At 38.3% G+C, this 12,028-nt stretch overlaps 1 protein-coding gene across 1 annotated transcript; it reads right to left on the bottom strand.

The window, feature by feature from the left end:
- Nucleotides 1–8,963: 8,963 nt before the first annotated feature.
- LOC122046477 (carboxyvinyl-carboxyphosphonate phosphorylmutase, chloroplastic-like) lies at nt 8,964–11,610 on the bottom strand. The gene is made up of 7 exons (XM_042607194.1): nt 11,311–11,610; nt 11,145–11,218; nt 10,242–10,324; nt 10,120–10,144; nt 9,968–9,987; nt 9,652–9,801; nt 8,964–9,549 (listed from the first exon to the last, which is right to left on the bottom strand). Exons 1-7 carry the CDS (start codon nt 11,541–11,543, stop codon nt 9,193–9,195), a joined length of 942 nt encoding a protein of 313 aa, XP_042463128.1. The 5' UTR covers nt 11,544–11,610; the 3' UTR covers nt 8,964–9,192.
- Nucleotides 11,611–12,028: the final 418 nt, after the last annotated feature.

Raw genomic sequence — 12,028 nt, 5'->3', positions numbered from 1 at the left:
ATCCTTATGAGCTCCTCTTGGGGACATTATCAACCTATATTACTAGGGCACAGTTTCATTCTATAATCAACAACACACTATATAAATAATATCATTTCCTAACTTATCAGGCCTATTGATTTATCGAACTAAATCGCACCTTTTGATAAATTAAAGAAAAGAATATTAAGTATATGTGCTTGTTATTATATCATGATTAAGAGCACACACTTCCATAATAACAAAGGTCTTGTTCTTTTATTTAGTCAGTATAAAAAGAACTTACCTTAAATGGTCCAGCTTAATACACTCTGAGTGTACTAGTGTAATTTTATAGTCGAGATAAACTAATATCAAATTACACTACGACTATTCCAATGGTTTGTTCCTATCCATCTTAGTCGTGAGCAACTATTTATAATTTCTAAAGAACTGATAACATTATCTTCTGTGTGTGACACCACACACCATGTTATCTACAATATAAATTAATTGAATAACTACACTTAGCATAAATGTAGACATTTGACCAATATGATTCTTTATTTCAAAAATAAAGGTCCAGGGAACCTGAAATATGATAGAGTTTTATTCTCTTCGCAACGGTAGCCTAAAGGCTACTGGAGGTGCATCAATGGCTTGAGAGCGCCTCCCAAAAAGGTGCTAGAGTGTCTTCAAAGGCTCGAGGGTGCCTTTTCTGCCCAAATTGGGCGGGGTGCCTAGACTGAGTTCAGGTGCCTGGACAGGCAATAACTCCTTTCTTTTCACTTGGGTGATTTCCATCATCCAGAATCGGGCTCACCCAAACCCATCTTCCGACCTTCTTGGGCAAACTTTCACTCTGGCTTCTTGCCGCTCAGAAACACTGCGGGCTTCCTTCTTGTCTGCCAGCATGTTCTTCCGCAGCACTTCTTTCCTCGGATGCACCAAGCCTGCCAACTCCCTTCCCATGTCATCCTTTTTGTTAGTTGTGTCTTTGCTCCAATTCTTATGTTCCTAAGCTCCTACACACTTAGACATAAGGATTAAATCCAATTGGACCTAACTTAACCTAGTTGACCACATCAAAACTAACCCGGGGCACTTACAAAGTTCTCTTCCTCAAGTTTTGACACTTGAGTTGAGGTTTCAACTGGACTTACTGTAGTTGATAAGTCAAAATTAGTATTTTTCATTAAGGTCTTTGACCACTTTAAATAAGACTTGACTTGAGACTTGTATTTAGCTAAAGTTCTAGTTAAATAGGAAATTGTAACATATAATTTTTTAGTTAATGGATTTGTTACCTCATCAGCGGGCTCTTTTGAGTCACTAATTTGACTTAAATCTAAAGCTGACATGATCTTTGATTGAGACTAAAGCTTGGATGTCTCCTCAGTTGCTACCTATGTCAATAAGTTAACTTGACCTGACTCAGATTCTAATGAAGACTCGCCTCAAGTCACCTTTTGTACCTTCTTCTTCTTTTTTTGAATTTGTCAGAGTATTTTGATTACTTTAAAAGTGGACACTCACACTTGAAATGCCCTTTTTTGTTACACTCAAAACATCAATGATCTTTCTTTGAAATTTTCCTTTTTACAAACTTCTTGGAGAATCTCTTCCTTCAGATCATCCTCTTGAATAAGTTGGCAACTTCCAAAGATAGATTATCTTCATCAATTGAAGGTCTGGACTCAGATTTTGATTTGGTTTCTTATTTGGGTTTGAATCTTGACTTGAACTTGGATTTGACTCCATCAGTTTTACCTACAATCAAAATCATATCCTTCTCGTTCTAATCAAGGTTAATTTTCTCATGAAGTTCATTTAATTTAATTAATGGAAGATTCTTAGATACTTTATAAGCATCTACCATAGATGCTCATAGAGTAGTCATAGGAAAAGCCTTAAATGTGTACCTGATCAAGTCATGATTATCAATTTGTTCACTGATTGTGTGGATTCCATTCAAGATTTCCTTGAACCTACTGTGAAATTGATTGACTAACTCACCTTCCTTCATCCGAATGTTATGAAGCTAACTTAATAGCAAGTCTTTCTTTGTGATTTGTGAATCAGTTGAACCTTTGTGATGCTTAATTAGCTTCTCCCAAAGTTCTTTGGCACTACTAAATGGTCCAACCTTATTAGTGGTTCCAGAGTTAGGCTACATTGCAATGGAGTTGTAGCCCTAGCATTGGTTTGGGCTTTCTTTTTGGTATTGTTGGTCCAGTGACTAAAATCAACTAGCTCACCATTTGAATTTCTAAGTAGTTCAAAGTCTATCTTGATGATCATCGAATTTTCTATCTTATTAATGAGAAAATACTCCATCATTTTCTTCCAATAGGCAATGTTGTTGTCATAAAAAAGAGGAGGATGGGTTATGCTGAAATCTTCCTGTAAAGCCATAAGATAGAAATTCTCTAAGATTTTCACAAATTTTGGGTAAGTAGTATAAAAACATTACAAGCAAATGTTTAGGTTATATTAGGGCTAGGTTAGAGTAGTGGTTTCGTTTGGGTTTGCCTTGGTTGTGATTAAGGTTCGGTTATGGCCCTAGGCTCAGATTTAAATTATTATAAATTTTAGTTAGGGTTTGATTTGATTAAAAGCATAAATTCGATTCTAGGTTAATTCAGGTTTTGATTTGGGTTAGTTAAGCAAGAGCTTCTTAAACTAGCTTCTAAGTCATGGCGACACAAAGGTCTACTCTTAAGTAGTTATGGCGACACAGAGGTCTACTCTTAAGTAGTTACTTCCTAAGACAAAGCTAATAGAAGAACCAACAAACTTAAACTATCTTAATGTAACCTCTTGGTCTAACTAGTTTAGAACGTGGTGAGTTAGTTTCAACTAGATCCACTTGACTAGGTGCACTATATAGGATATGCTTTATCTAGCCTAGACATGCATTTAACCAAATTTTCTTTGTATAGTATAAGCTCAACTTACTCTGATACCAATTTGTATGATATAATTAACACAAGGAGGGGGTTGGGGGTGAATAACATTTACAAATTAAGAGTTAATAAATTGAATATTTCTAAACTAGAACAAGAGTATGCAACATAAATTAAACTAACTTAAATCAAAACAAATTAACTTAATTAAACAAGATATACAACTATTTAGACAATACTTGAATAGACTTAGCATGCAAGGATCAATAGAGTACTTAGCACAATAAGCATGCAAGATCTAATAATAAGTTAAACAAAATCAAGGTGCAAGATCTAAGTTTAAAAAATAAATTCTTATTAAATTTCTCCTTTCCAAAAAATCTCGAGAAGTGGAGAAAACATTTAACAAGAATAAAAAATTAAGCACGAATATAAATAAAAATGTGGCAATTTTAAAAGTAAGAGTTACAAAATCGAAGTTGTTGTTGATCTTTCAGCATGAGCAGCACAAGTAGAGCATGTCAACACACAAAAGCAGAAGCACATAGACAAAGAGTTGAGAATAAGAATTTGTTGATGGAAAGCATTGCCTCGAGCTTCCTTATATATATCTCTAGCGATGCTAACTTGGTAACATTAGACGACTGGAAGTCTCTCTAGTTGCACGGAACAAGTTGATATGGCTGGACATTTTATCCTATTGATAATTTGGGCACTTAGAGCATGGTCAAACTCTAATCTTGAATGCCTCCTCTAGATTGTTGGATCACGTCATCTCTAATCACCTAGAAGCCTTCTCTGATCGTTTAAATGTTGAGGTCACCTCGATCCTCACTCCGGTTGCTTGGAAGTTCTTGACTCCATTAGTCGAGACTTATCCCCGGCTAATCTCCCAGACTCCCTTCCGATCACCTGGAACCATCCAAATGGCTTCCTTGCAAGATAAAACTTAATGAGTAAACTTAGTATTATGAGTAAACTCACTTACCTTAGTTAGACGTTTAGATCCTAGTTAACCTATCTAGACTTGTCACCAAAACCTTAGCTCCCAGTTGACTCTCTTAGACTTGTTGCCAAGATCTTAGCTTCCACCTAACTCTCTTGGACGTGTTGTCAAAACATCATCCCTTAACTAACTCTCTTGGACTTTCTTCACCTAGATAGTTCCCAACTAGATCTATCTTACTTGGTTCCTAACTAGGTATTCCTTGTCTGATTCCCAACTAGAACTTTGGTTGCCTAGTTCGACTATGACTTCCTTATCCAGTTTCCAATTAAGACTTCGCCTTTTGTAAAAAAAAAAACCTACACTTGCAAACTTAATAAACTAATCAAATCACAAATAGACTAACTTTAAACTTATGCCTTCATCAAAATATAGGTTTGATGTAGTGCTCTCAGCACTAACACTAAGCTAGTTAACTAGTGAAGAGCAATCAATTGGGCTAGTCAACTTATACCTATAAGATGAGACTGAATAAAGTCATTGATGAAAAGTTGCACAATAGTGGTAACTTGATAAGACACATTAATTGACTGAAGGTAAGGGAGCAGTTAACTATTGATACAATCATCCTCGGATCAAAGTCGACTAATTTGACTAAGCTCAAGTTGGATTAAACTTAAGTTTCAATATTTGACAATATGTGAGAGAGAAGTCAAATAGGTTAAAGGAGGACCAAATACTTGTCCAAGGAAGTCTTAACTAGAGATTAGATAACGGAAAGTCCTAAGTGTAAGTTAGGCAGGGTGGAAGTCTACTGAGTGACTAGTCTTAACTAAGGTTAGATAATGGAAATTTCAAGTGGATCAAGGAGGATCGCATGTTGATAGAAGAAAGCCCTAACTATGGTTAGACAAGGGAAAGTCCTAACTGAGGTTAGGCAAGATGGAAGTCTACCGAGTGACTAGTCCTAACTGAGGTTATACAAAGAAAAGTCTAAGTAAGTCAAGGAGGAGCGTACGTTGGTAAAGAAAAGTCCTAACTGTAGTTAAGTAAGGAAAAATCTTAACTGAGGTTAGGCAAGATGGAAGTCTACTGAGTAACTAGTTCTAACTAGAGACTAGACAAGAAAAAAAATCTAAGTGGATCAAGGAGGACCACACTTGGTAATTGGAAGTTCAATGAGAGTTGATAAGGGAAAGTCCAAGTGGATCATGGATGACAGGACACTTGGTGAAAAAGTCTTGTCAAGTCAAGGTTGACCAGATGCTAGACATGGGAAGTCCCAATAGGTCACGACTGATAGGATATTGGACAAGGGAACCCTATGTTGGTGCAAATTACACTAATAATTAAACTCAGATCCTTTTACCAAGTGTGCAGGATATGAACGTGATGGGTCTAGAAAACTGAAACAACAAGCTAAAGTCTGGCTAGGTTGATAGCTGACATGAAGTCTAGATTGGTTGAGATCTGGTAGGAGGAAGACTAGTGGGGTTGATAACTGACTAAAGTCCAAATTGGTTGAGATCTGAAAGGAAGTCTTGGTGGGTTAAAGGACCTGACATCAAGGAAGTTTACGGTTGGTAAGTGGAGGTAAGTAATTAGAGGAGAGATTCAGCGAGTACGTGTTCCTAGTTGAGGGAACAGTAGACATCGGTCCGACCTAGAGTTTCAGCGGAAATCAAAGTTAGGATCGAACAGTCCAGAAGCTGTAATATTTAATTACTACTCTTCTTTCCATATTATTGCTTGTTGCTCTAACCTTTTAATGTAGGAAAATCATGTGGCTGAAAAAGAGGCTCCAGGCTCCAGGACACAGTCTAGGCGCCCGGAGGTTCGAGCGTCCGGAGGTGGTCCAGGTGCCCGAGCAAGGAGGCGAAGCAGCGGGTGACTGGATGAGGTGGCACACATTGATTGGCCAACCTAGATCACAATTCGGGCACCCAGAGATGGATGAAATTTTAGATATTGAGTTTCGTTGAGGTGCAGCCATGTCATCAGCATTCTAGGTGCTCGGGGGCTGGTCCAGGTGCTCGGAAAGAGCTTATAAAAAGGACTTTGACCAAAGACTTTTGAAAAACATTTGCTCCGACTTTCGTACTCACGCACTGCTTCAAGAAGACTCCGACGACACCAAAAGGTTACTTAGACAATCGATGCTCAATTGTTCCTCTACTTTTTTTTTGTTGTCGGTAACATTTACTTTATAGTTCTTGTACTCAAATTCTACAAATCTTTGCAAACTGATAGTGATTGTCTAACAAAAGCACTCAACAAGTGTGGGCCTTGAAGTAGGAGTCATCGAAGGTTCAGAACCAAGAAAAAATTACTTATGTTAGTGCTTGATTCTTTCTTTCTTTCGTTGCATATTCTCATGATTTTAAAGAAAAAGCTACAAATGCTATTCACCTCTCCCCCCTCCCCCCCTCCGGGCCCCAACATCTTTTTGATCCGACACCCTAAACTCAGATTAAGTGAGTTAGGGTTAGACAATTGATTAGGTTAATCAAATGACCCTAAGGCAATCGATTGGGAGTGTTTTACAATAGAACAGTAAGGGCCAGAATCTATTGGCATGTGAATTTCGCAAAGCATAGTAGCCTTCTCATGAAGGTCCTGAATCAATTAGGAAGGTGCCCAATCGATTGAGAATTTCTTCGCGAGAGAACAAATCTTTTATGAATCGATTGAGACAATCAATTAAGTCATTCCCAATCGATTGGGCTAATTGATTCAGATCTTTTTCATGAGATAACAGAGAGATTGAGAATCGATTGGGGCAATTGATAGGATTCTCTTTCTCATGAACAAGAAGCTTATGTTTCGATTGAGACAATCGATTAGAAGCTGCCAAATCAATTGTATGGCTCATCAATTGATTACTAGTTTGAAAAAGAGTTATTCTATAGGTTGAATGATCGAATGATGGTGTGGCAATCGATTAGGAAGAAAAGCTTAATCGAATGGGAGGCGAAAAGAAGATTGAACAACGTCCATATAAAGGAGAATTCGTCTAGGGTTCTCGTCGCTAGTTCTTGGGTGTTTGGAGAAGAAGTACTGCCGCATTTTCTACCACCAAGAGGCAATCTAAAGTAAAAAAAGAGCAAGCAAAGCAAGGTTCATGCTGTAAAGTCATTTTTTTATTTCTTTTGTAACCTAGTTTGTGTTTCTTGTTTGTATTTCTCGTGTTTGAGTTTGTACGAGTCTTCTCCACTTCTGGAAAGGAGGTTTTCATAGTGCATATGTAAGTGAGAGAGTGGACCTTTGAATTAATTACCCCAAGGAGGTAAATACCAAGTAAAATGAAGGTATTAGAATTACTTCGAGTTTTCCACTACTAATCATCATCGAAGAACCGAAGAACCGAACGGACCCTTAGCTCTCTATGTATCCTAACATTAACTGATATGCAAAATACAAGCTAGAAATAACCTTATAAAAATGGCCTTAAAGAGGTCGTTCAAGGGTGCTTAAGTTGTACTTCATGTGCAAGGGCTATGAGACAGATCTGGCCAAGGTTCTAGTGCTCATCCAAGCTATCAAAAAAAAATTATTAATCAGATTAGATAACATCGAGTCTGGATGATCGATCCGGTCATATATAAGTTTTCTATTAGTCATCAAGATAAAACGGAAAGTACTTGTGACGAAAGGTCCAGAAGCCCAGCATCCCTTAGTTGCACCCATTTAGAGAAAAAATTCATATAAATATGTCGTAACTGAAAATTAAATCATGAATATTTGAGAGACAACTGAACAATTTTACTGTTATACCGTAATCCCGGGGACTACTCATCCCAGCTATCGAGAAGCAACAATGATAAAGGTAAGGGAGCAATTAATTGATAGCGGGAATCTGGACTAACAATAGCCTTATAAAAGGGACCATAAGGGGACCATTCAAGGGTGCTTAAGTTGTGCTTCGTTAAAGTTGCTGCAAGGGTTATGAGAAGGATCAGGCCAAGGTTATAGTGCTCATCCAAGCGATCAAGAAGCAACAATGGCCAAGGTAAGGGATAAGTTAACCGATAAGTGGAATCCAGACTAACAATAGCCTTATAAAAGGGGGTTTAAGGGGGCCATTCAAGGGAGCTTAAGTTGTGCTTCGTGAGAGCTTCTACAAGGGCTATAAGAAGGATTTAGCCAAGGTTCTAGTGCTCATCCAAGTGATCAAGAAGCAACAATGAGAAAGGTTTTCATCGTGCAATTACTTATTTACTTTGCATTATTGTATTTATTAGGTTTTCCATCTCTAGGAGTTTTTCGAGAAGGAGAAAAGTAGAGGTGATTTCCAGAGTGATTTGCCTAAAAGACTACAGGTCGTGGAGTAAGAATTTGTGTTTGTGTTTGTTATTTGTTTCTTATTTATTGTGCTAACTCATTATAGACAAGAACGGCAAATGAATTATGAAAGTGTTTATTCACCCTCTCCTCTAGCTACGATCTTTGTATTTATCAGATCTCACCAAGATATCTTGAAGTTATCACAACTTTACTTTGCCCAAGAACTCATCTCCCGTTTAGTCCTTAATCGCTCGAATGTACCAAGCTCTTGACTTGTTCCATATGCCATTATTACAAGGTCACCTCTGGCAACTACTATCAAAGTTGTCAAACAAGCTCAATGAATCTCACCCTATGGTCCCTCAGATATCTTATACCTATCATTTGCCAATCTATAATGGATCTCTAAGCCATCTAGCTAAACCACTTGGTCGTGCCAAGGCATCAACCACTACAATCTCTGTGAATTTTGTCAAAGCATGAGTTTACTCTTCATCCTATGCTGATCTCTAACGGACCCGTGAACCATCCCACAAACTTGGTTGTGCCAACCAAGTTCAACAAACACAACTTGACCTTAATGAGTCACACTAACTTGACCATGACAAGTTAATCAACACACTCGACCTCTTTGAATCACAAGCTTCGAGTGCATCGTGGGAAGTCCTTGCATAATTTCATGAACACATTAATAAAAAAACAAACCAACCTAAATTTTTACCAAATGCACTAAAATATCTTGGTCGAATATAACCACTCAAGACATGATTGCACTAACATATTGGCAAGTACCCATAATTACTTAAAAATTTATTGTTCTGCAAATAATTGTCATCCTGTATTTTGGATTTCTTTTATTCATCATATTCTTTCTTTAGAAGAACTCACTTTATTCATGCTTATTGATAAGGTAATGAATTTGCGCAACCACAGTATCGCACACTATATGCCACTTTATCTAAACAACCACACAACAGTAGACTGATCTCACAACGTGACACTGGACAGAAGTGCAGAGACATAAAACCTAGCTAAGCAACAAGCTGCATAAAGATTCAAGCCAGCACTGACAGAGGGATCCATTTACATGCATTCAATTCAATTGGAAGGAACTTTGAACTTTTCAAATCGAGCGCCAGTCTCGTTGTATTTCTTCAATCCAATCAAACTGTTGAACTCCTCAAAGGTGGTAAGCTTGTGGAGATTATCCCTGCTGGTTCCATCTGTCTTCATTACTTTAAGGATGTCAAGTAAGGCCCGAGCAGAAGCATAAACAGCCGTGGTCGAGTGCACAATGAGATGGAAGCCCATCTCCTTGAGCTCCTGGGGGGTGTGCAAAGGTGTGAACCCCCCTTCAAGCATGTTTGCTGCTCTTAAACCCTTGGTACTCTTGCAGACCTCTCTCAGTTCGTCGTCACTTCGAGGCGCCTCGACGAAGCAGGCATCTGCTCCTGCCTGCACAACATCAAGGAAAGTTGAAAGTCAGTCGCTTTATGAATCATGGTTCTAAATTTTTGTGAAACCAAAAAGTAAATGTGTCACAAATGCACCATTTACCTCAATGTAGAGGTTTGCCCGTTTAATGGCTTCATTCAGACCCCCAGAAGTTGCACGAGCATCCGTCCGCGCAATAAGAAAGAAGTCAGCATCACCGATCGCTTCTCGTGCAGCGGCTATTTTTGCTGCATGTTCTTCAGCCGGTATCACCTTAGAAAAACAATAGTACTTAATGCTTTGTAGTAGCTATGAAACCATTTAGCAATTTTACTTCGTTAACCAAACTACTTAGGCATCAGGGGTAAGTACTTAAGTAGTAATCATTAACTCAATGAAAAAATTCAACATGAAACAGAGATATTATGCGGCAAATTACCTGTTTTCCTTGCATATGTCCTGATTGACATAGGAACAGAAAATAAAATTGCATTAGACATATTTTTGCTAGAAAATAATTTATGCTAGAGTGAGACAATAATGGTAAAACTGAAGACATCTGGTAGTAAAGGAACAAAATTGCTCGCTTACCACACTTCTTTGGCCAAACTTGATCCTAAAATTGAAGCAAAAGGAGAGAAATAAAAAGTTAGGTCTACAGTTCGAGACCACATGCAATTTCAGTTTGAAGGGAGAAAGAATTATTCATTTACCTCAAGGAACAAACCAGCAGCACCAGTACCAATTATGTCTTTAACAGTCCTCTGAACGTTGAGTGCATTACCACCTCCTGTGTCTGGAATAATCAAATCCCCAAAATCATCAACCAAGTGTTCATATGCACATATTAAGGAAGCATTCCAGTATAAGGAAGCAGGAAAACCACAGAATCATTATGAGAAATTAGTCTTACAAAGGATAAACTTATAAATTATCTATATGTATATCTTGTTAGTGAAAGACTTGGATCCTTTCTGCCCTAAACAAAAATGAGTCAAGAAAAATGAAAGACTTGGATTCAATACCAAGTTTTTTATTTTAGCCATCTCCATAGCTTTCACACAATGATCTATTAGGGTCATTTGATTATGCTCAAATGAAAATTCCACTCAACTCTTAACATGAACTAATTGCCAGGCTTGTTCTCAAATGTTTTGCAGTGTTATATGAATGAAAAATTTCACCATCCTCAATTCATATGGTTATTCAAATATTTATGAAACAGAAAATTCTGAAGTTATGGCCATTATTGATTGAATATTACTGCCGATTACTATGATAACAATTTGGTCCTCCTGAGCTATGCCATCTCCCTCAATTCTCACATCTATGTAACACTGTTGTTGCTCTGTTGTATTGGAAATGTTCAGGTTTCTTTTTCAGCAGCAGAAGGGCAGGTAAAACAGAGTCAATGTTTCAAATTACAGTTCAGTGAAATGATCTCTCTCTCTCTCTTTCTCTAAAATGTTTGAAAGAGACACTTCCTTTGGACAATTGTTAATTTTCACAATAGTTTGCGCCAACATAGATCATCACTATTTTTCTCTATCTCAGAGTTCATTAATTACTTTTGTCAAAGAGGGCCAAAGGGCAAATGGGGAGGAAAAGATCATTACCGGCGTCAACAATAAATGCAACATTAGGAGCGGCAGCGCAAATTGCCCGGGCAGCGTCGGCCATCTCCGGCGGCCTAGATTTTCAAAAATAGAAATAAAAAAAAAAAAGTAAATTGATTTCAGAAGAGCAATACTAGCACTCATCGAAGCAAGCGAAGAGGCGTACGTGAGGAGGCCGATGTCGGGCATGCCAAGACGGGAGGCGGAAACGGCGTAGCCAGAGACGAAGCCGGCCTTGAAGCCCAAGGCCTGGAGCACGGAGGCGGAGAGGGCGTCGAAGATCCCCGGCATTAGCACGATGCCCTCGTCCTCGATGAGACGGTGCATTCGCGTCTTCCTAGTTTCGGTGGAGGGCGGCAAGCACCGTGCTGTCGCTGTGGTCATCGTGGAGCTCGCCATCGCTTCTGCTTCCACTGAGACTCAGCTACTCGCTAGAGGGTGGACCAGAATCAATCGAAGGGAGGGCAGAGCAGGAATGCGCCATTTATAGAGCGCGAAGAGGTGAGGCTCACCGCGGAGCACCGCCAGTCACGGTGGAGGCCAGACACCAATGGACAAGATTCCTTCTTCTCCCATTATGTACGATCCTGACCGTCCATTAAACCTTCTAATTTAATGTTACATAGTTCAAATACTATAAAATATAATTTTTATTGCATTGAATTTATAAATCAAAATTATATAAATATATTATCGACAGAAAAAAAAAAACCTCTCTTCATCTCCCACTTTAAAAAAAAAATATATATATATATATATCAAATAATACTCACCTATAAATTTCTATCCAAAATACTCTATATGTTCCACCTTGTAACTATTTTTCTCCAAAATACCACACATTGAAGATCTTTGACTAAAGTGGTAGCAAGGTGTGCGGCTTT

Source organism: Zingiber officinale, chromosome 2B (genome assembly GCF_018446385.1).
Source record: "Zingiber officinale cultivar Zhangliang chromosome 2B, Zo_v1.1, whole genome shotgun sequence".
NCBI lineage: Eukaryota > Viridiplantae > Streptophyta > Magnoliopsida > Zingiberales > Zingiberaceae > Zingiber > Zingiber officinale.
The sequence above is the reverse complement of the archived record's forward strand: the minus strand, read 5'-3'. Positions and strand labels throughout refer to the sequence as shown.